This window comes from Rhinolophus sinicus, linkage group LG05 (genome assembly GCF_036562045.2).
Source record: "Rhinolophus sinicus isolate RSC01 linkage group LG05, ASM3656204v1, whole genome shotgun sequence".
Classification (NCBI taxonomy): Eukaryota; Metazoa; Chordata; class Mammalia; order Chiroptera; family Rhinolophidae; genus Rhinolophus; species Rhinolophus sinicus.
Window position 1 is genome coordinate 99392877 of NC_133755.1, and position 25991 is coordinate 99418867.

At 33.5% G+C, this 25991-nt stretch overlaps 1 protein-coding gene across 5 annotated transcripts in view; it reads left to right on the forward strand.

The window, feature by feature from the left end:
- TINAG (tubulointerstitial nephritis antigen) overlaps nt 1-25728 on the forward strand; it is a 76553-nt gene extending 50825 nt beyond the window's left edge. For 4 of the 5 annotated variants that reach the window (XM_074333107.1, XM_074333108.1, XM_019734586.2 and 1 more), the window contains 2 exons: nt 20454-20499; nt 25528-25728. In XM_074333107.1, the coding sequence (XP_074189208.1) occupies nt 20454-20499; nt 25528-25662 (181 nt within the window). In that variant the 3' untranslated portion in view covers nt 25663-25728. The remainder of the gene's footprint in view (nt 1-20453; nt 20500-25527) is intronic. The other variant, XM_019734587.2, reaches the window with a different exon arrangement.
- Nucleotides 25729-25991: the final 263 nt, after the last annotated feature.

Here is a 25991-nt window from a genome sequence, read left to right on the forward strand (position 1 = left end):
AAAAATCATTGTGTTAGAAGCTGTGATCATTTTAATTCAGTGATTTTATGATTCTCTTATTTTTTTACCTTTTACATTTTTTATCATTATTTATGAGAAAAAAGTAATCATGTAATAATAAAGAAGTAATATTTTACTGATCATGAATAGTGTTATAGAGTGACTAAAAGCCATAAGTATCTATGTTAGTGCCTAATTGTGTTTTAATACCGATTGTCTACTTTCCAATCATAAACCTTTGATCTCTCTCTCTGTCTCTGTCTCTGTCTCTGTCTCTGTCTCTCTCTCTCTGTCTCTGTCTCTCTCTCTCTCTCTCTCTCTCTCCCTCCCTCCCTCTCCCTCTCCATACTATCTATCTATCATCTCTATATCTAATCTATCCAGTTAAAGATACTTGCTCTCGAGGAGAATATAAAAGTAATGCTTCAGAGTTAAATTTCTAATATATTTTCCCCACATATCATAAAGAGTAAAAATTCCAGAAGTGTAAATCATTATTTAGTGCCACCACAAATTATTTGACATAGCTTTGTTGGGACCACCACTAGTTTTTCCTTATTCATCTTTTCTCTCCCCCTCTTTCTTTCTGAATAACAACTGAATGAATGTTAAGCTTCAATTTTCATGCTATGTTATATTTAACCCCTGGCAAATTGATAAATTCTGAGCAGATGTTTTAATTAGAGGTTTTTAATGCATGGTGAAGTCTAGATAGTTGAATAAACATTTCAACTCCACTTATTTAGAAAATGCACATAAATGTCTGATAATTAGTGTAGACAATACAAAAACATGTAATTTGGGTGTTAGGATATCTTTCAACTGCAAAATGCTTAGTTCTTTCTTTTTTGGGGGAGGTGGGCTGGCGGGTGTACTGGTTGAATAACAGTAGTTGCTGCAACAGATAGAGCCAAACTCTTTAATGGTTCAAATATATTCATAGAAGTTTATTTCTTGTTCACATAATAGTTCAAGATGGGTGATCCTAATTTTGGGCTCTCCTCCATATGGTTTCAAGGACTCCAAGCTCTTTCTACCTTATTGCTCTGCCATCTCTCAGGGTCACATGTTGTGATCTCATTGAAAATGAAGAAAACCATGAGGAGGGCTTCTTATTTACTTCTTTTAAAGTATTGACTCAGAAATGGACCTTGTCACTCCATTCACATTCCTTTGGTTAAAACTCATTTATATGGCTTTATGCAATTGCAAAAGTAGCTGGGCAATGTGAACAATTTGGCAGGAACATTTTGATATCAGAACGCATAGAGCTAAATATTGAAGTGGAATTCCAAATTTGCATATATTTTAAAGGGGAAAAAAACACCAGAGACTCAATTTTGAATTTGTTGAGAGCTGACTTGGTCTACATCTCGCAGGCCCTCTGTGCTATGTGCTCTGTTTTTAGAGAATCTTCATTAAGAATTTTTAAGAATCACTAATGTACAATATTGGTTAAATTGATAAATGTATTTGGTACCAACTATATCCATCATCACTGACATAGCACTATTGTACAATCCTCATACTAAAATCCTTATGAGATGGGAATTATTATTCCACTTACCAGAAAAAAGAAACTGAGAATGCTTTTAAAAACTTTCCAGGTCCTTCTGACTTCAAAATTAATATTCTACCAATAGTACACACACACACACACACACACACACACACACACACACTCACACACACACACACACACGGAAGGTCCAGTGTCAAAATCCACTCAATGTCTGTTTACCACATAGGTTTTTCTCAAGCAATTGCTGTATTTTCTCTTTTAATCAAAATTTCCTTAGCATTAAGAATACAAATACCAATAATATACTGCTTCTGTCTTCAAGCAAGGCAAGAGAGGGAGGTAGATGAGTAAGCAGGTGTTAATACACAAGGTTTTAAGTGGCAGATGGAAATAGGCTAGGAATTTATACCGAATAGTGAGGATGTACATCATAGATGAAGGCACCTAATTCCAATTCTGGAGCCAGAGAAGGTTGGAAAGAGGAGTCTAGTAGAGCCAGAAGATATTATAAAAGGTATATGGAAAGAGAAGAGCATATTCCAGGGAAAGTGTGCAGCAAATGCACAGTCTCACAGTGAGAGAGAATATGACGTCTTTGAGGAACTGAAAGGAACTTAATATGGGTGAGTGTAGCGCATGAAGGAATCTAGTTAAAAATGAGTCGAAGAGGTGAGCAAGTCAGAAGGGCATTCTTCTCTAAACGAGGATTTACTTCTTCTGGAGCCTGCCTGACTCTGGCTGCTTTGCTATTTCTGAGTTTGCTTCACACTCCTCCATTATCTCTATATTAGCCTTTCCACCAACATTGTTGGTTTACAGTGAAAGTTCCAAGATGTAGCCGTGTGACACCCCTCTCCCCCATATCCTGTGGATACCCCATGAAATGGTGTTTCCAATAAAGAGACTAAATCAAGTCTTTCACTTGAAGGAGCTAAGTTCAGCACCCTATTTCTGAGACCTTCTACTTTGAGATGAGATAACTCTGAGATCAGAAAATGTCACCAAAGAAAATAAATGGGATTTTAATAAACTGAATCACTTATTCAGTTTCTGCTACAAGGGAAATAGCAGAAACTTGAGAACTTTCAAAATGGACAAGGAATCTTTCTTGCCCTGACATACTGGCAGATCTGAGCTCTGGGAAATACATACATATATAGTCGTTTAGACTTGAAGTCCTTAAAATCTAGTAGAAGAAACAGCCCTATAAATATATAATGTAAAGCAGTGGTTTTGAAATGGATGGATGAAAGTGTATAGAAGCATAGAGGACGGGAAGCAACTTCACCTACGAGTGTGCAGGTACATTAGAGATGGTGCAAGTTAAGAGAAGAGTAGGAAATGACCCTAGAGAAAAGGTGAATGTATAATAATTCTTTTGCATTTCCTCTACTATGAAATCTTAATTCATTCTTCTAATAGAGTCTTAGATTTAAAAATCTTGATGGGTATGAACTAACAATGCATTGGAAGCATCACTCCTTTTATAATATTGACTAAACCCCAGTTTATTGTTGGCTTTTATAAATTTATTTTTAATGACTTTGACCTGGAATACTTTAACTTTTAACCTTGATTTTTAAACTTCTATTTTTAAACTACTTAAGTCAAAATTTTACCTGAAAGATATTTGGGTGAATGATGTGTGGGGATGATCTATTTTTCCCCCCAAACTCTGAATGAAAAACACCAGGGTCACATAATGAATAATCCACTCCTTCTGTTCTCTTTGTAATGCATTTTTTTGTGGCATGTCGAATAATATTCACTATTATTTATTTTTTAGCACTTTATTTTAATACCAGATGGTGTTTGCATTGCTTCACTGCTCTCATTTTTTTCAATATTCAATTATTTTTCCTGTTTATTTTCCCAATGATACTTAAAAAACAACAATGCAGAACAGCTTAAATTGAAACTTTATATTTTATTAATAAAAAAGATAACATACACGTTTATACTTTTCAAAGACTATTATTAAGTACCCTGTATTTATTTTTCCTTAGAGAAATGCTATTGTTCAGGATTTTGTGTTTGTAATACTTTTTTTTTTCTCTTCTCTATACCTTAAGTTCTTTATATCTTTTTGAAATGTAGCTTTCACAGTTGAAGTTTTTGGCTGCTAAACTATTTTATTTCACTTTTGTTGCCATGTTAAAGTATTTCAATAGTAAATAATAATGAAAATAAAAGAAGTATTAAAATGATAATTTGATTCAATTGATTAAAGAATTTACCACTTTTCAAACTTAAAATATTTTATTCAGCTAAGATTTGTAAGGGACCATGAATTTTATCTACTCAAGAACCTAAAAGAAGACATGGTGATAAAGATTTTCCAGAGATTACATGCTGATTAGTTGCAGAATTAATACTCGGTTTAAGCTACTCCAATACTAATGTCGTTTGATAAACCACTGGGATATAGGACCTACTGCTATAAAACCTATTGCTGCCATTTAGTTAGCTGTGCTTAGCCATTTGTAAGCTGGGGATAAAAAGGTATTTATGAGGAATAAATGAGATCATGCAGGCATGATAGTTATAAGCTTAATATATGGAAACATTCAATAAATGTTAACTATTCTTAGTAATAATATCAAAAGTGGGAATCAATTGGGCTATATTTGTAATTATATATACAACTTTAAAATGTGCTGTATTTTCCCTCAAATCTATAACATTTTAAAATAGGTTAATGATTTTAAATAAACTTGTAAAATTATACACTTTATTTGGATTCCTTCTTTGTGAATGAAAGCTGATTTTCTGATCTGAGAAAACTGAACTGATTATATGGAAAATAAAACCATGATGGGTATTATAAACAAGTGATATCATTGAAATAATTCTTAAATATTGACTCAGTGATTTTCTAATACTTTCAATTATTTTAAATTTATAACTATAACATAGTTATAACACTGCAGTTTTATTTCAAGATTTCTCAAGCAAAGCCACCATTGGTAATTGACCTCAGAATAAATTTTGCTGAGAAATGGAATGTAAAATTACATTCTGTGATTTAATATCTTTCAAAGTTTGGATGAACGTAATTGAATATCTTAGCTTCAGTGATAATATTTGGGTCCTGTAAACACTGACACTTTCCTAAAGCACTTACAAGTGGGTGAAAACACTAAATAGAACTGAGTTTGGAGAAAAATAGGTAATATAAAATATCTTACATTTGTCAGAAGTGTAACTGAAAGAGTTTCTTGCATTGCTACTGAAGACATCTAATTAAACACCAATTCTTGACTTTCTTGGGGGAAACCTGGAAAGCATATAAATTTAAAATTTTTGAGAGAAATAAAAATAAAAAACAGCCTTGGTTTTTATATAAAAAAGGATGATATTAAGTAATAAAGAAAATTACAATTTGCAAAGAAAATTGGTGTAGTGATAGGTACAGAAAATATTCTATGGTACATATAAAAATAACTCAAGAGAAAATCAAAAGCTTATTTCATATGTGTTAAGTTGTCCAGGACTTCTAGAACTTACTAAGTGGGATAGAGGGCTCATTGTTCTTTACATGCTTTAAGCTGAATGTCTCCAGAGTTTAATCTTTAACTGTTGATTCTTCTTTATTCTCCATTACTCAGTTTTATTATTTTTTATTTTTCAATTAAAGTTGACATTCAATAGTATTTGATGTTAGTTTCAGGTGTATAGCATAGTGGTTAGACATTTATATAATTTACGAAGTGATCCCCCTGATTAGTGTTCACCTAGCACTATATACATAGTTATTGCAATATTATTGACTATATTCTCTATGCTTGACTTTACATCCCCGTGACTATTTTGTAGCTACCATTTTGTGCTTCTTAATCCCTGCACCTTTTTCACCCAGGCTCCTGTCAGGCAACTATCAGTTTGTTCTCTGTTTCTGTTTTGTTTGTTCATTTATTCTGTTCTTTAGATTCCATATATACGACTGAGATCATGTATTCGTCTTTCTATGTCAGACTTATTTTACTTAGCATAATACCTTCTAGGTCCATTCATGTTGTCAGAAATGGTAAGATATAATTCTTTGTTATGGCTAAGCAATAGTCCATTGTGCATATGTACCACATATTCTTTATCAAATCACCTGTTGATGGGCAGTTAGGTTGCTTTATATCTTGTCTATGTAAATAATGCTGCAATGAACATTAGGGTGCATATATCTTTTTGCATTAATGTTTTGGATTTCTTTGGGGAAATATCCAGAAGTGGAATTGCTGGGTGATAAATAAAGTACTTCTGTTTTTAATTTTTTCAGGAACCAAACCTCTATAATGTTTTCTATAGTGGCTGCACCAATTTGCAATCCCACCAACAGTGCATGAGGGTTCCCTTTTATCCACATCCTTGCCAATACTTGTTGTTTGTTGATTTATTGATGACAGCCATTCTGACAGGTGTAAGGTAATGTCTCATTGTAGTTTTAATTTGCATTTCTCTGACAATTAGTGACATTGAATATCTTTTCATATCTATTGGCCATCTACCAGGTGTAACAATTAAGTTTGTGAACTTGTTGCAATGATGTTGCTAACCTTTTTTGATATCAGAGGGATTATTCATGATGAATTCGTACCAACTGGACAAACAGTTAACCAACTTTACTATTTGGAAATGCTGAAAAGGCTGTGTAAAAAAGTTAGATGACCTGAACTTTTCCCCAATTCATGGCTCTTGCATCAATACAATGTACCAGCTCACACTGCACTGTGAGGGAGTTTTTAGCCAGTAAGCAAATAACTGTATTGGAACATCCTCCCTACTCACGTGATCTGGCCCTCAGTGACTTCTTTCTTTACCTGAAGATAAAGGAAATATTGAAAGGAAGACATGATGACATTCAGTACATTAAGGGTAATATGATGACAGCTCTGATGGCCATTCCAGAAAAAAAGTTCCAAGATTACTTTGAAGGTCAACTAGGTGCTGGCATCAGTGCATAGCTTCCTAAGGGGTGTACTTCCAAGGTGACCATAGTGATATTCAGCAATGAGGTATGTAGCGTTTTTTCTAGGATAAGTTCATGAACTTAATTGTCCAACCTCGTTATATATCCTTTGGAAAAAATGTCTATTCATGTCCTCTGCCCATTTTTTAATGGGTTTGTTTTTTGTTTGTTTGTTTTTTTAGTGTTGAGTTGTACGAGTTTTTTATAAATTTTGGATATTAACTCCTTATTAGATGTATATCTTCTCCCATTCAGTAGGTTGTTTTGTCGTTTTGTTGATAGTTTCCTTTGGTGTGCACAACCTTTTTAGTTTGATATAGTCCCATTTGCTTATTTTTCCTTATGTTTCCCTTGCCCAAGGAGATATATCAGATCAAAATATTACTAAGAGCAATGTCAGAAAATTTACTGCTTATGTTTTCCTTTAGAAATTGTATGGTTTTGGGTCTTATATTTAAGTCTTTAAACTATTTTGAGTTCATTCTTGTATATGGTATAATAAGGTGGTTTAGTTTCATTTGTGTGTGTGTGTGTGTGTGTGTGTGTGTGTGTGTGTATCTGTCCAGTTTTGCCAACACAATTTATTGAAGAGACTATCTTTACCCCATTGTATATTATGCTTCCTTTGTCATAGATTAAATGACCATATACATGTGGGTTTATTTCTGATCTCTCTATTCTGTTCCATTGATTTATGTGTCTGTTTTTATGCCAATACCATGCTGTTTTGATTACTGTAGCCTTGTAGTATAGTTTGATATCAGGTAGCGTGATGACACCAACTTTGTTCTTCTTTCTCAAGATTGCTTTGGCTATTCAAGGTCTTTTGTGGTTCCATACAAATTTTAGGATTATTTGTTCTAGTTCTGTGCAAAATGCCATTGGTATTTTGATAGGGATTGCATTGAATTTATAGATTATTTTGGGTAGTATGGACGTTTTAAAGATGTTAATTTTTCCTATTCATGAGCACCATATGTACTTCCATTTATTTGTATCTTCTTCAATCTCTTTCTACAATATCATACAGTTTTCTGAGTACAGGTCTATTACCTCCTTGGATAAATTTATTCCTAGGTATTTTATTTTATTATTATATTTTTGATGCAGTTGTAAATGGGATTGCTTTTTTAATTTCTGTTTCTGATAGTTCATTATTGGTGTATAAAAATGCAACCTATTTCTAAATATTAATTTTATATCCTGCTACTTTACTGAATTTGTTAATCAGTTCTAATAGTTTTTTGGTAAAATTTTTAGGGTTCTCTCTCTGTAGTAGTATCAAGTCATCTGCAAACAATGACAGTTTTACTTCTTTTCCAATTCGGATGCATATTTTTCTTTTTCTTGTCTGATTGCTGTGACTAGGACTTCCAATACTGTTGGATAAAAGTGGTGAAGGTGCACATCCTTTTCTTGTTCCTCTTCATAAGGAAAATGCTTTTAGCTTTTCACCATTGAGTATGATGTTAGCTGTGCATTTGTCATATGTGGTCTTCATTATGTTGAGGAATATTCCCTCTGTTCCCACTTTGCTGAGAGTTTTTATCATAAATGGATGCTGAATTTTGTCAAACACTTTTTCTGCATCTATTTATATGATCATATGATTTTTATCCTTCATTTTGTTTATGTGGTGTATCACATTGTTTTTTGGATCATGATCCAACTTTGCATCCCAAGAATAAATCTGACTTGATCATGGTATATGATCTTTTATATGTATCTTCTGAATTTGCTTTGCTAATATTTTGTTGATTTTTGCTTCTATGTTCACCCAGGATATTAGCTTACAATTTTTTTTTTTTTTTTTTTTTTTTGTAGTGTCTTTGCTTTTGGCATCAGGGTAACGGCAGCCTTGTAAAATGAGGTTGGGAGGCTTCACTCCTCTTGAACTTTGTTTTGGAATAGTTTGAGAATGGTAGATGTTCATTCTTCTTTGAATGTTTGGTGAAATTCTCCTGTGTAGCTATCCAGTCCAGGACTTTTGTTTGTTGGGAGTTTTTTGATAACTGATTTAATTTTGTTAGTAGTAATTGGTCTGTTCAGATTTTCTGTTTCATCTTGATTCAGTTTTGGTAGATCATATGTTTCTAAGAATGTATTCATTTCTTCTAGATTGTCCATTTTGTTGGCATATAATTGTTTGTAGTTTTTACTTATAATCCTTTGTATTTCTGTGATGTCACTTGTCACTTCTCTTTTTTTCTGATTTTATTTATTTGGGTCCTCTCTCTTTTTTTCTTGATGAGTCTGGTCAAAGGCTTATCAATTTTTTTTACCTTTTCAAGGAATTGGTTCTTGGTTTCTTTGATCTTTTGAAGTTTTTAAATTCTATTTTGCTTATTTCTACTTTGATCTTTATTATTTTTTTCTTTTACTCACTTTGAGCTTTGTTTGCTGTTTTTGTTTTTTTTTTTTTTCTTTTCTCATTCCTTTAGGTGTAAAGTTAGATTGTTTATTTTAGATTCTTCTTGTTTCTTGAGGTAGGCCTGTATTGCGATGAATTTCCTTCTTACAACTGCTTCCACAGTGTCCCATTGATTTTGGGTCATTATGTTAACTATGTATTGATTCTTGAATCAGATACTTTTTTTTTAAATTCGAAAGGTATATGCACCCCTATGTTCATTACAGCGTTATGAACAATAGCCAAAATATGAAAACAATCTAGGTTTCCATTGATAGATGAATAGATAAAGAAAATGTGGTATAGATATACAATGTAATATTACTCAGCCATAAAAACAACGAAATCCTGCCATTGCAGCAATATGGATGGACCTAGAGGGTGTTATGGTAAGTTAAATAAGTCGGACAGAACAAGTCAAATACCATGTATTTTCACTTATTTGTGACATCTAGAAAAAGCAAGACAAATGAACAGAACAGAACCAGACCCATGGACACAGAGAACAAACTTATTGTTGCCAAAGCAGAGGGGAAACAAGGAATGAGCGAAAAAAACAAAATTTATTTTCAGCAAAAATAAAGAAAAATAAATTGATTGTTTTATAATAGTCAGGAAGTATCCTAATCCTGGTTTTCTGAAAGTTTAGATCATAGTGAATTTTAAATTTTATTAGAAAATGTTAAATTGGTGAATACCTCTTAATAGAGTTACTAATGTTATATTCTGTTAGCGGATTTGTTAATAGTAAACTATATATATTTCTAGAATTAACTTTATTATGTTGTGTAGGCTCTTTACATCAATGTACAAGATTTGTTAGCATTTTATTGTTTTACAATTTACTGAAGAAATTAGTATAAAGTTTGTTTTATATTATTGCCTTTTCAGATTTTGGTAATAGATTATAATAATCTCATGAATTGTGTAATTTTCAAAGTTATTCTGGAGCCATTTTTAAGGTACCTTAAAAACAAAACAAAACAAAACAAAAAAAAACAACTCACATTAAACTACCTGACCCTAAAGCTATTTGGAGGTAATAATTATTTTCTATCTTTACCACTTTACCTGTGTTCATTTATATATGATATCAGACAATTAAGTTTGTGAGCTCATCCTAGAAAAAGTGCTACATACCTCATTGCTGAATATCACTATGGTCACCTTTAAAGTACTCCCTTTGGGAAGCTATGCACTGATACCAGCACCTAGTCCACCCTTCAAAGCAATTTTGGAATCTTTTTCTGAAATGGCCATCAAAGCTGTCCTCCTATTACCCTTGATGTCCTGAATGTCATAAAAATGTCTTCCTTTCAAAGTTTCCTTTATCTTCAGGTATAGAAAGAAGTCATTGGGGGCTAGATCAGGTGAGTAGGGAGCAGGTTCCAATAGAGTTGTTTACTGGCTAAAAACTCCCTCACAGACAGTGCCGTGTGAGCTGGTGCATTGTTGTGATGCAAGAGCTATGAATTATGGACAAAAAGTTCAGATCGTCTAACTTTTTCATGCAGCCTTTCCAGCACTTCCAAATAGTAAACTTAACTGTTTGTCATGATTATTCGTCATGAATAATCCCTCTGATATCAAAAAAGGTTAGCAACATCATTGCAGCAAATTCACGAACTTATTTGTCAGTCCTCGTGTGTGTGTTTGTGTGTAGTGAAACCATCAACTTTTATGAATCCAAAGAGAAACCATTGAAAATGATCAGCATTTAGATGATAGCTAAAGTCATGGGAGTGGAAAGCAGAATTACAGACCAAAACCTGAAGAACACCAACATTTAAAGGTCAAATAGAGAAGGAATGGATAGTAAAGGAAACTGAGAAGCAGTGGTCAGAGAGCGAGAACCAGGCTTGGTGTCATACAGACATGGGAGGGAGAGGGTTCCAAGAAGGCAGCAATAGTTAGCAGTGTGAAATGTTGCTCAGAGGTCACATAAAACAGATACTGGAAAATGCCTTTTGGGCTTAGTGATATCCAAGTCTGTAGGAAAAGAAAGACAAAATAGAAGTTGTTTTTTCTTGCTGAATCTTTGCATTTATATCTATTGTTGTAATTGTAGGTGCAAATTGTATTACAATATTCTTTTATCTCCATCTAGTCTTATCAAATTTAATTTTTGTTATGTACATTTACTTGGCATTCATATATTTTCATATTACATGTTTATTAAATTTGATGAAAAAAACTAGTTAAGATGATATAAAGGCTAAGAGAAGCCTTTGGCTAATAAATGCATGACTTCCAAAAATATTCAAATCTTAATTGGAAAGTGAAAAATGCAATGGTTTAGTTCATGTAGAAGCTCCCCAAATTGATTCTCAGCTCCAACTGTCAACAAATTTTATTGAGCCATGATTCTGTCCTGGTCACTTTACTAGGTGCTGGAGATACTGAGATTAATAACATGGATAATATTAATAAATAAAATAAGACCCACTGATTGATACAGCTATGGAACACTATTAATTAATTATCCAGAGAAGCCACTGGAAGGTTCCACAGACTCTTGGGATCTTTGAGCTAAACTTAATGACAAAAGAGTGAAGGTGGAGGGAGACCTGGGGACTGGTGAAACTGACAAATGGGTTTTATTTTTCTTCTGTTTTCAGTGCTGATTGAATCATGTTGCCTTGTCTGTCAGCACTAAATCACCCTGACAGGACAGTTTGTGCTCCGTTTGTTTTCTCTTGTTTGACATTCGTCTCATTGATTTGTCATCTCAAACACTGACCGGGTCTCTTCTACTCTATCACTGGCATTACTATGTATTGACCTTGTACACAACCAAATAACAATAGCAACAAATATAAGCTTTATTTTTTGTTAGGTGAAGGCATAGTAGGAGTGTTGTTTTCAAAAGAATTCTTAGAAAGTTTTCTGGACATTCATAAAAACATGGCTTATAAAACATGCGTATGTTTTTTTGCTTCAAGACAGTGTAGGACTAATCTTGATTGTGGAGGGAACGGAGCATAAAAGATAGGGGTTTTAGTTCAAGCTTATGTTCAAATGCTAGTTCTGCCCTTCTCCCCCGGGTGATCTCAGGCAGGATATTTAATCTCTTTATAGCTCAGTTTTCTCATCTATTACATTGGGATAATAAATAGTTTCCTCACAGTCTTGTAAGGATTAAATGAGATATTGTGTCTGCTACCTGGTAGGCTACTCACTTTGCGTTTTCTTTAGTTTTTTTAAAAATTCATACTTTTATTTAACTTTTTCTTTATTACTCTGAATCTGTTTTCAGAATCATTTCTTCAAAGTATAATTTGGAGTGGATTCTAATTATGGCCTTAATGAGTACTTACCTGTGACGTAATATACTTTTACACTTATTTCAACTTATTATCATTAAAAATATTTGATCCGGCTTACTCTGAGAGTACAGGTGGATGAACAGGATGAAAAAAAGAAGAGAAATGTGATTGTAGGAAGAAATGATTAATTTATTTGGTAAATGTGACATAATTATCATGACCTTAGATAATACGATTCTGTACGTACCAAGAAAGCCATATAAGTAGTAGAATTTTGGTCACATATACTTTAACTCTACTGGATTGTGTGAAATCAATGCGGCTAGAAATAATAATTTCTTAGTTGGTAAACATCAGGGAAAGATGTGATACATGAAGAAATGGCTCAGCTGGAGAAAGCGATTATTATATGCAAATTCCTTAGATTTGTAGAGAACTGAGGCGATGGGTTACATGAAAGCTGAGAATGGCTTTCAGTTATTGGGAAAGTATATTTTCTTGCTGACATAAGTTTTAATGTCTGTCGATATTTCAGATTTGGTGGACATGTATGATGGCATTTTATTAGCCCCTGGTACAGTGCTGTCTTCAAAATTAGCTTAACAAATTCTTTTTGGTGATTTTGTTTTATAACCTAGTACCTTCTGTGGTAAGTGTTGCCTATAAAAATTGCAAAAATGATAGAATTCACACGGAGGCTAGGCAAAATGTATGTTTTTGAATTTCTAGAGAAGTGTGGTCGGGGGAGAGCACATCAGGAGTAGGAACTATAGTGGCTTCTAACTTTTTTCTGTCAACCAGTATATGGATTGTGTGTCCCCTGAAAGAGAGCACTTTGTGCATTTTCAGAAAGCATATAATTCAAGCTTCTCATTTCAGAATCTAGGATCAGGATTTTATGTTATGCTTTAGGAATATGATATATATGACAATTCTGATGAATGAATGAACTAGGAAATTTTGTTAAAAGACATGTGTTGCCATGGTGATGTACAATATCTTCTCTGAACAGAAACATGTAGGATATTACTGAATAAGACCAAGGAGAAGGTCAGGTTAAGTATATGTTATAATAAAAAGGGAGCGGTTGCAGAAAAATGAATTTTGCAGATGACGAATGAGACCTACTTGTGATATTAAGTGACAACTTTGATTTATTTTGATTCTTAAATGCATTAAATTTTGTTCTCTTCTATCCCCGTCTTTGTAATAATTGTGTTCATTACATTTCTGGATACAAATGAGATAGTTGGATGTGATGAATTCAACCCTGATTTGAATATTGTTGTAATCACCAAAGTGTGATTCCTGCTTCCAGCACTCACGCTTTCCATTTTATTTCATCTTGTTTACCATCACCAGCTTTATCTTTTCTATGACTGCTTATAATCCTCCTCCTTCCAACCTTTCATTATTTCTCTATGAATCCGCAAAGGGTAGCTCCTGGCATTGTTTTGTGCTCTCCTCTCAGGTATGCCTCCATTTCTTATTGGCATTTTCTACAAATTATTCAAGGCCCATCATGCCTTCCCTCATCACAGCTGGATATGATTTCACCCATTTCTGCCCTCTCGTACCGTGTTTCCCCGAAAATAAGACCTAACCAGACAATCAGCTCTACTGCATCTTTTGGAGCAAAAATTAATATAAGACCTGGTATTATATTATATTATATTATATTATATTATATTATATTATATTATATTATATTGACCCGGTCTTATGTTATAGTAAAATAACATGGTACTGGTAAAAATTATGTATATTGCAGCCATTTAATGAACTAATAACAGCTGATGTCTGTATCTTTTAGTATACAATATTTTTGGCAAAGCTAACGCTTTTGGAATCTTTTGAATTAATAAAAGAATAGAATAAATAAATAGACTTCTACATCAGGAGAAATGTGGTCTGCAGTTTTGTTCTGATTTCTGTATCTACTGCCAGGTATCCATCACCTGGGGTGGAGTGTTCTTTCTTTTGGTAAAATAGATCTCATTACTTATTCTCAAAAGAATGTTCTGTTTCAGAACAATGCTATTGTTAATAGAACTTCGATTTTAGTGACTGAATGCCAAGAATGTTTTTAAACACTCTGTTATTCAACACTGCCTGAGTATTTTTTTGAATGAAGTTGCTAAGGGTCTTTGGTAGAACATTCATCAGGCAATGAAACCCTGCATGTCTGTTTCACTGTTACTGCAGTTATTTGTGAAATCTTGTTTAAAGGGAGCTGCGAGTCCATCTGCTATCTCACCTTTAAAAGCAAAATCCTATATCCAGAGTAGTCACATCATTGTTATTGACTTGAGGCTTATCTCCTGATATCTTTACACTTGTATCCTATCTCACTTTCATTTCCTTAATAAGAAAGTTTGGAGTTCTGCTTAGGCTTTTTTTTTTTTTTTTATGTATTTGTTCCTTGTGTTCCTTCAAAATTTCCTGTTCTAGTAGGCTGTGCTACATAAAAGTTTTTTACATGTCTACTCTTTAGAAACTTTATTTTTATCTGTCTGGATCTATATTCACTAAAAGAGAATTGGTCTGCCGAGAAAACATGAGTTTGAATTCCTGTTGTCAGTCTACTGGGCACAAGCTGAAAAGCAACAAATCATCAGGAGCATTGCAACATTTTAGTCTAGATGATTCTGCTACACTGTAATATACCTACCATCAATGTAAACTAAAACTTTTTTTGTTCTTGTAACTCCGGATTCTTGGATGTGAGACCTGCATTAAAGAACTTGATTCCTAAGCAAATATGAGCTTGACATGTGAATTAGGAAAATCATTATTCTCATCACAAAAGAATTCCTTATTCTGCAGAAAGCCTCTTTCATAATTTCTTTTAGAAATCAACTTTCCTTGGGTCTTACAGTGTTTTAAGTTAGAAATCCCAAAAAGTCATGAATTTGAAGGTTAATATGCAGAACCCCCATCGGTAGAGAGAACTCAAAGAAAATGAAGCAACTCTATAGTTATGATCGTAGGTAATGATAAATCAACCTGATGGTCAGGAACACATCTCTGTGGAATGTGCAGTGCACTTCAAGTAATGCCACATTCGATGTACCTACTCATTCAGCCTTGAAATCCTGGAGTTAACCTTGACTCTTCTCCTTTTCTGTCAACATAAATTGGCCAAGAAATTCCATCACTTTTCTCTCCAAAATAGATCTCAAATCGGTGACCTCCTGTTCATTCCTGCTGCCAGTGTACTTCTATTCACTTGATCAGCAAATAACTATTTAGGGTTGACTATGTCACAGTCTCTATTCTAGATGTTTGTGATACAGCTGTTAAGGGAATGAACAATATTTGCTTTATGGATATTGCATTGTTTTTCAGCATTTCGTTATTTCTTAGTTTAACTGCAATGTTCATTTCATGCTTTCAACCTCCTCCCCCTGGAACCTATCCCACGTTCTAATACCAGAGTTGTCCCTTTGAAAGACTGTCTAGAGCAGGTCACATCCCATATTCAGATGACTCTATCACAAATTTTGTATGACTAAATGCCAAGATTGGTAGCCATGAGCACTCTTGATGACCTGAGCTAAATCTTCTTTCCCAAGTTCATTTCCTGCCACTCCCATTTCTGCTTTCCAGTCATCCTGGACCAAGTGCTGCTCTTAGAATAGGCTGAGATGAGGTTTTTATGGCTGTCCTGTGACTTCACACTTATTTATTGTCCCTTAATTCTATACTCCTACTTCTACCTGAAGAATTCCTACTCAAATCTGTGAAGGGAGTTGCCTTGGCCTTTCATAGACAGTTAATCTCTACATCTGTATCCCATAGGAAAAAAAAAAATTAAACATGCTTTTACACAAGTAGCAATTACAGAATTCAAATGATTTTATACTTTGTTTTTCATTTCCCAACAGCATTCCCGTTAGATGGTCAGCCTCTTGAAGGAAAAGGATATCTTCTTTGTACTAAACAGTAGTTTGCTGAATAAAGGTAGAAGTAAATGAAGTACACAAAAGATTATGTGCTTTCCTTTTAAAAAGAATATTCATGGGAATATAAATATTACTTGAAGAATGTTTTCCTTTAATACACTCTTATTTACCATGTCACATATGATCATGCTTGGATACATGGACCTCGATGGCAAAATGGAAACCAAGGGAGAAAAAATTATAATCTAAAATCCTATACAAAGTAGGTATTCAGTTCCAATAATTTTACTATCTAGACATAGCTTAAATAGGGTTTTAAGAAATCTGGTATTGTTTAGCACAGTTATCTGAAAAGGACATTCTTTTTAAAGGGAATATGCCTAAAGATGTTCATAACCTTAGCAATACAAAATCTTACATTATTCTTTAATGGGTTTTAATGCCCTATTCTGCAGAATTTATGGTCTATCCACAAAGACTTTTAATATTATGTAAAAGAGTAATGTTTCCAGAACTATCTAAAAATGATCCTATAAGATGAATCCAGAAAGAAAAGATTAAATGATCATGCACCTGAGGGAGAGTAGACTCAATGTAGGGAATTACCAGTCCCAGGTATGCTCAGTCAATGTGGTACATTATCTAAGACCGGTCCAGATTTTTTCAATACAAGTATTTTAGCAGATTCACTAAATTTTGAAAGAAAATAGGCATTAATGGGTCTTAACAAATAATTAAAACAATTTAATGAAGTAGAAAAAAATTCCAAAGAACAGCATAACGTTCTTATAAAGTAGAATTACTTGAGGCAAGAAAAGCCACTATTAAGCTTGAGGACCTATTGTACAACTTGTTTTAGAGTAGCAAGGTTAAGGAAACACTCTGAGAAGAGTAAGGTAAGGTTCTGGTCTATCTAAACAAATGCTTGTGGATAGTGCTTAAAATGAAGAGGTATAAATGAAGGAAAGAAGACTGTAAATAGTTATGTTTCTTGAAAATATGAATGTAGTGAAGATCCCCATGTCTTCAAGGACAGCTGTTGACTTACAAGAGGACATTTGTGAAAATACAGAGGGTACCAAAAACAAGTATACACATTTTAAGAAAGGAAAACTGTATTAAAATTGTAATACTCAGTATATACCGATAACAAAAGATGAATACAAGTCACATTTGACTTCTGCAATTACAAGAGATGCTCAGAGTGGTTACCATCAGTGTCCAGACACTTCTGATTACAGTGAACTACTGCTTGAGCAATGCTGACCAAAGTGTCCACTTGTATACATTATTTTGGCACCCCCAGTATATATATATTTCTAGAAGTTTTAGCCTATTGGTATAATGGAAAGCAAAAGTACAGTATCATAATTTAGAAACATACATATATTAGAGAAAAATGCCCTTCATAGGTGAAAAAGAGAGGAACTCTTTCCTGTAAATAAATAATGAAATGAATATAAATGAATAATATATGTAGTCATCTTGCTTTGTACTAGTTAACCTTCATTTCTGTTTGGATAAAGGTTTTAATTACATGAATTTGCTATGATATCCATGGGAAATCACCTAGGGTAAAGTGATTTCTCTCAGCCTTTTACAGCATAAGATATTTAGAAAATAACCTACAAATCTATTTTTTCTACTATACCCCATCGCGACTCTGTGGGGTATTTGATTACCACCTGAGGAACTGTCTAGAGCTCCTCTGGAGAGAAAAGATAGCTAAAGATTGCAGTGCAAATGTTAGATCCTGTGATGGATGGATCTTGCTTGTAGTTTGACGCAGAGGCTCTAACATAGTAAAACTGCGCAATAGCTGTGGTGAGTATAATATTTTCTTGTCCATCTGAATTTGGCATAAAGGTTAACATCTTTTGTTTATATTTTTCTTTCACAAGCATATTAGTCTTTGAAACTATCAAACTCAGCCACCTTACTTTACTTTTCCTCTTTTACCTTATTTGAAGACTTAATTTTTTGTCTATTTTGAGATTTAAAAAAAAAATAATAATCTGAATTCTAGTATTTTCTTTGGATTAAAAATGACTTGTATTTTAAATAATGTACCTTAAAGTTATAATAAACAGCAATGCTTGAAAAAGAATTTACAGCAAATCTAAAGACTTGATCGATGTGCAAGATAAGAATGATTGCTGTCTGTTATATCATTGAAAATATTATTTAGATAATCATAGCAAAATTTATAGGAACATATGAAAAACAATAGGCAATTGAACAAAAGTAAAAGTGATAGTTTATATTACTTAGGTGTTGCCAAACCAAAGTAGTTTGTTTTACTTATAATTTATTTTTTGGTACTAAAAAAGGAAAAATTTTACAATTGCAATCTGAAGTGCCTCTTCTTCTTTCTGAGGAAATGTTCTGTTTCCTTGAACTAGTTGGTGTCTGATCTGTTGGTAATGGAGTTATGTGTAGTCATTATTCTACTAAATTTTAACTCCATATACAATTGTGGATCTTCATGCCCCCAAACACTGCCTCAATATTTTTGAGAGTTCCCAGGGGTATCTAAAATAGTCTTCTTAATAAATGTAATACTCATTTCATGGTGTATTTAACTTGTTTTTTCTGTGCCTCTGTTGCTTATTTCTTTGTTTTTCCATGCCCCATCTTCAGTGCTTTGGAGATCGAGAAGTTAAAACATCTTACAAAGTGCGAAAGAAACCTTTATCCACTTTTGGTCTTACCCTTTATTGGAGTGTTATTAAAGTGTTTTATAGAACACACAGAGTTTTCGACAAAATAAATCTTTTAGGTTTTAATAACAAGTCTGACTTATCCCTCCCCAACTCTAAACATACCTGAGTCCAGTGTGAGGCTGAGTTTGGACCAATCTGAGTGACAGGGAATAAATTATAATGTCATTTACTCCTCCTTTCTTTTGATCGAGGCTTAGTTACTGGATCAGACTTGCCATGTCTGAACACCTCTTTCTTGATTGAGAGTTCTTTCTTAGGAGGCTCCTTAGTGCTTCAAGCAAGACTGCCCCAATTTCTACCATATCTGGTTGGATCTCAGATGTGGGCTTCTCCTTCTTATATAATTTTGGCATTGAATGGTTCTTTAGATTCTTCTGATTTTGTCTTGTGTTACATATTTTATGTACATAGTAGCCAAAGTCACTAGTAGTCAGATCATCTGAAAGGAAGTTTAATTGAGTGGTAAAGCCTTTTTACAATTGTTTCAATGGCCATGATACGTGAGTAGAAATGAGGTTTCAGATGTCATTTATTACTTGAAGTGCATCATGATCTTTGAAGTTTGGAGGCACTTGCTATGATTGATAAGTTTTTTCAATGGTGGTGACTTTTTAGAAAATATAAAAGAAATTATAAAACCACAAAAATGGTTTTGGAAGTGGAATCAGCTTGAACGTACACATTAAACTGCCTGGAATATTTGAAACCTGCTGTTCCAGTCTACCCCTGTGTGCAACAGAGGACTTGGAGAGAGATGGCAATCAGTATAATTAGCAAACTTAGCCTCCATCAGGAACAAAAGAAAAAAGGAGAAAATGTAGGTTTGGGTTCTTTATGAACTGTTACATGTTACATTGAAAATGGGCCAGTACTAAGAATATAGGATTTTATTTCCAAATGCACACATGTATAGAGAAATTCCACATTAGGTGCATACCCAGTTTATAAAGTAATATATACATATGACAATTTTTACATAAATTCTCTTATCTACAGAAATTATCTGTATTTACGTTATGTTTCTTATCACTAGTTTTGGAGAGTTGTAGTTTGCTCCATTTAGGGTAGAGTTTTAGAGGACGAGATGTAAAGGCGGAGGCATCTTGTAGTACTTTAAAACCTCTGTGAAATCATATGGCATTTGTCTTTCTATGTCTGGCTTATTTCACTCCCATACTACTTTCTGGGTCCATTGTCACAATGGCAAGATTTCATTTTTTTTAATGGCATAATATATCATTGTATGTATGTACCACACTTCCTTTATTTATTCATCTATTGAATATCTATGTTTTACACCTGAAACTAATATGATTTTGTATGTCAACTATACTTTAATAAAATAATAACTAAAACAATAACAAACACAAAATAAAACCTTCGTACCCCAGTTGCCGTAGGGCTAATCTCCTTTCATCAACGAATTTTATTTCAAATATTTTGGATATAAATGAGTATATTCTGAGCAAGTGAATAATGTTATAGTCACAAAGAAAACAATATAAACAGTTTTCTGTCGGTCAATGATGACAGTTCCACAGTAAAACAAGGTGGAGCAAAGGAAAATAGAAACGATACAATCCTTGAAGTAATTTGCATTTTATCAAGATCAAGTTAAACATTTTAACCATACCAATATTTATTATTATTATTACTATTTGTAGATGGGGCACACTGAGAGGAGCCCAGGGGCGGAAAGAAAAATTTTGGGTATGTAACTCTACTTGAATTTCTACTGTGAAGTGTATATTTTAGAATCTTTTGTGTCTCTACCCCTTGCTTTTTATTATTTAGTCACATCCGAAGTCACTGTATTATTGTTTGTAATATCGGTATTTTCTCCAACACAAAACTTATTGTAATCATTAATATTATAGTAATAGTTTTCCTTAAGTCTTTTTACTCCAAATTATAGAAAAACAGTATTTTGTTTTCAAAGTGAGAATCAATAGGAAAACTTTTTCTTTCTACTAGCATCTATGTTAAACTTAAAGTAATGGTTAGACTTCTCCCATATATGGCAGTCAACTTTGTGTTCTTACATTATTTTTGCTATGGATGATGCTTATGTCATGTGTGTGTCAATTATTTATTCATAGGTGTTAAGTGTTTTGTTTTTGTTTTTGCCAATTATAACATGTACATATTTCTTTATGGAAAAAGAACCAATGCTTAGTCTTCAAATTAATAGGAAGTTACATGCAAGAAACTGTTTGAAAATGATTGCAACCTATTACATCAAATGTTCAGTTGATTACAGGAAACTTTGATGAACTGTCCCAAGTTTATACCTTTTTCTTTTTTTTCAGGAATAGTATAAAGTTTAGATGGTGATATTCATCATGGAATTTGAATTTGAATGCATGCAGTCGAGGGCCTATTCTAACTTATGAAATACCAAATATTAGTACTTTTATTCACTAGACTGACTCTTGTTAATTAGATTTCTCCACAAGGCACTCACAAAAATCAATCATCCAAGTATGGTCTTGCATTTTATCTGTCTTGATATATGGAAGCATTATGCTTTTAAGTAGAATTATGTTTCCTTGTATTTAAACTCAGCATTCTTAAATATCATTTTTATCATTAAAATGCAGCTTGAAGTAGCCAATAATTAACAATAATGTTCAAGAGCTAAAATTCATAATATATGAAAGAGGATATGTTATTTGAATACCTGCCATTGAGTCTTTATATGGGATTTTTATTAAATTATTTTGAAGTTATTCAATAATATTTAGAGATAAAAAATTCTCTAATATTTATGCTAAGAACCTCATAACAGTTCTTAGCCTAAAGCACTCAATAACCACTTGTTGAGTAAATCTGAATGTGTTGAGTGACTATGAATACAAAAGTAAGTGCAAAGGAACACTTTCTATTATCCTCTTCCCTTCAACTTCATTATTTCCAACCTAGAGCCCTATAGGTGCTATAAACACGCACACACACTCACACTTGTGTTCAACGTATGCTTTTAAACTACTTTTGTTGTATTATTATTAATTCAGAACTTACTACTTATCAACAATTTTCAAAGAAAATGTTATTTCATGTGCATAGGGGCAGGGTTTCTAATGTTACTCTTCTGGGTATATTATTTAATGTGAGTGGTAGGTATACAAGAATCAGACGGAAATTTTATCATATTTTATTAAGTTACAAACTTTGGTTGACGTTTTCCTCTGCTAAACTGTATACTCATTCTGAGCCAGAATCATATCTGCCTTATTTTCTAATGTACCAAAGAGCAAAGCAAAGTTCCTAATACATATTGGAAATATAAACAATATTTGTTGAATGAGTAACTAAATAACGTTAATCTATAAATTCAGTCAACTCACTAACATTATTTTCATTTTGTATAAAACTTAATATTGGTTTACTTAAAATATGAAATCTTTAAGTACTATCGCATTTTTGTGAAGAACTGTGAAGGGTCTAGGATGTTAGCCCACTGGCGTGAAAGTACGTGGGTAAGAAGAAAAGAGTTTTTATTCGATACTCACAACAAGATCAACAACCAGATGTCACAGCGTTGTTCTCCGACACTTCAGTTTTGCAGGTGCTGTGATAAAAGTCAATGGAATTTTTCTGTGGAGGTAGCAGTTTATATTTCAGAAACGAGGGACAGAAAACAATGGATTTTCTCCATTTAGAGGAGAGAGACAGGCCAGCTCCTCCTTTCCTGGAAGGAGAGAAAACAGATAAAAACACACACACACACACACAAAAAACAACTTTTATTCCACTAAGTTGAGCTGGAAAGAGTCCTATGTTCTTACCCTAACCCTTAGAAATATATGTATATCTTCCCAAGGGCAAGAAAAGTACCAGATAATGTCTCCAAATGATGGGCTTCGACACTTTTAACATATACATACCAAAGGAGAGGGAGATAATGGTCTAGTACTCCTGGCACCATACGTCTTTAGGACCTTGTTTAGTCTCTACACTTTGACCCTCTTCAAGAGACAAGAGAAGTTTTATTATTTTTTGGGATCAGATCAATTAACTAGACAAATGGCCCCGGCTCTAATTCTTATCCTATGTGAAGATAAAGTGTAAAGTATTTCTAAGGGAAGTGAAAGCAAACATTCCCTATCTTTGTATCATATACACAATTTGTATGTTAGGATACTAAGTTTAAAATAAGTTTACATTTAAAGTGTATAAAGTGTTTATTTTATATATGTAAACACTGCAAAATGCTTACAAAAATAAGGCTTGTTAACCGATCCATCACCTCATATAGTTACCATTTTTTGTGTGCTTTCACTTTCCCTCACACCTCACATATGTTAGGATGGCTATTATTAAAAAACCAGGAAACAAGCGCTGTTGAGGATGTGGAGAAAAGGGAACATTTATGTACCACTGGGGAGAATGTAAATGGGTGCAGCCACTATGGAAAACAGTATGGAGGTTCCTCAAAAAATGGAAAATAAAATGACCAAATAATGAAGCAAAATCCCACATCTGGGTATATATGCAAAGGACATTAAAATAAGAATATTGAAGAAATGTCTACATTCCCTTGTTCAGTGCAGCATTATACAATAGCCAACACATGGCAATACCCTCAGCGTCCATCAATGGATAAGTGGATTAAGAGGATACAAGATATATAACAATTAAATATTATTTATATATATATATATATATATATATATATATATATATATATATATATATTACAATTAAATTTTATTCAGCATAAAGAAGAAAATCCTGTCTTTTGTGACAAATTGATGGGCCTTGAGCACATTATGCTGAAGTGAAACAAGTCAGACAGATAAAGACAAACATTGTATGTTCTCACTTATATGAAGAATCTAAAAAGGCTGAACTCATAGAAATAGAAAAGAGAATGGTAGCTTCCAGGGGCTTGGGGTTGAGGTTATGGGGAGATGTTGGCCAAACCTCCAGCCATAAAATAAATAAGATCTGGGGATCTAATTAGTGTACAGCACGGCAACTATAATTATGAATACTGTATTATATACTTGAACGTTGCTAAGAGAGTAGATCTTAAATGTTAATCAACACACACACACAAATCATAAACATATGAAGAAAAAAAGGTGTTAACTAACATTGTGGTAATCATTTTGCAACACATACGTGTATCTAATCACATTGCAAACCTTAAATGTACATATGTATGTTTCAATAATATCTCAATAAAGCTAGGGGGAAAAAAGGCAAAGAATCAAATCTTAAAAGAAATGATGAGAGTCAGTTCTTTCTTAAAGCTGACAGTTTTGATGCTGAGTGAATCTGCCCTCTCTTACACGGTAGAAAGCAGTGAAAGCTCAATGCAGCATTCTATGCCTTGAGAATCTCAGTGTAGATTGCATCCGAGAAAATTTTCTGTCTTGGGCTCAGAGCAGGGTGAATGTGAAGCTAGTGTGGAAGCTGTTGTTGTGAAGTCTCTAATATACCAAATCCCAAGAATAATTTCAGTTGTTATCTACTGAGCTTTTCTGTTGCATTTAGTTGTGGTCAGGTAACTCTCTTCTGTGTGCCCTTTTGGCTTTTATACAACATTAACGTTTTTGCTTTCCTGTACACTTATTCTTTCAAGCTCAAAACCCAGGAGACATTCAGGACCTATCCTAACCCTCCTCATATTTAAAAACCAAACATAAAAAAAATGAAAGAAAATTTCTAATTCCTATTGATTTTTACGTTCTGAATATGACTCAACTACTTTCTCTATTTACCTCCCTATTTTCTTTGCCCCTGTTAAGTCATCCAAATTGGTTATGTGACAAATTTACTAGCTTGTCTCTCTGCTTCTTGTGACTACCTTCTTAAATCCATCCATCTCACTTCATACAAAATAATATAATCAAAATATAAATTTGTTCACCTTGCTCTCCTGCTGGAAGCCACTCAACAACCTGCCATCACTTTCACCATTATTTGCTCAGTATGGATGTCCTTTACCTCCCATTCCAGCCTCATAACCTACCAACCTGCTTCTGCTTAAGGGCCTAATTTTATAACAATTTCATTTCTTCATTTCACTGCTTCATTCTGCTTCATGCTTTGGTGTTTATGCTCTTATCTTTTCCTTTTACCTGAATCTCCCCTCCTCCTCTTTTTATCTGGTTAATTTATGCTCAAGCTTAATATGCATCCCATGTGGCACTTCCCCCTTGACAATTTCCCTGAACCATCCAAATAAGCCAGATGTCTCTCTGCTGACTTCAGCAGCACCCTTTGCATGCTTCTACCTTAGCACCGGTCTTATGTTGGTCATGCTTCATTAGGCCATAAGCTCCCTGAACACAGCATAATGCATTATTTGTCTTTGTTTCTCTGGCCAGTTTCTCTTATCTTTGTTTCTCTGGCCAGTTTCTCTTGTCTTTGTTTCTCTAGCATTGGGCCAGTTACATAGTAGACACTACAACTGCAGCTTGTGTGTCTTCTGATGTGGCTGATAGTTCTCATGCATATGTTCCTGTTGTCCTCTGGGGACTCGGAAGTATTACACCAATTCTGGCTGTGGCCACCATAAATATACATGTATATTAATCTAAAGGATGAATAATATATTTAGAAAATATTTATTCTTATTTAGAAAATATCTAAGTTCTTAATAATTACAATTCATAATAAGTTTAAAGGCATTTAAAGCTACAAATGAGTTACCTGTGTTTTTACAGGCAGAATTTAAAAATATCAAAGTATGGTACTCAGCTTTTTCATTTTTTTGTTTTCCTGCAGATTGCTGCCAATTCCTGGGGAAAGTCATGGGGAGAGAATGGCTATTTCCGGATTCTTCGAGGAGTAAATGAGTCTGACATTGAAAAGTTGATTATCGCAGCTTGGGGCCACCTGACAAGTTCAGATGAACCATAGCATATCATTAAATTTCCATAGGCCATGCATTTAATTAACTCCTTAAATTAAAATTGAGCAATGTGAGGTTCTCTGTGACAGTGGAATCTTTGTGTCTTCACCTTATTATTATAATGTGCCTGGTTTCTTGTTTTACCCTGGGTTCTAGGCTTCTGCTTCCTTTTTATTGCTGAGTATTTGAAAACTCTAAGAGAGGACAGCAGATGCCTTTGAAGTTTCTTGGTTGTCTTTACTTTTCTCTCATGACAATGCCCTTTTCGACTTTGATAATTCACAAACAATATGATGGTATTTATCTTAAAAGTTCATGGCAGAAATGATGTGGAAAG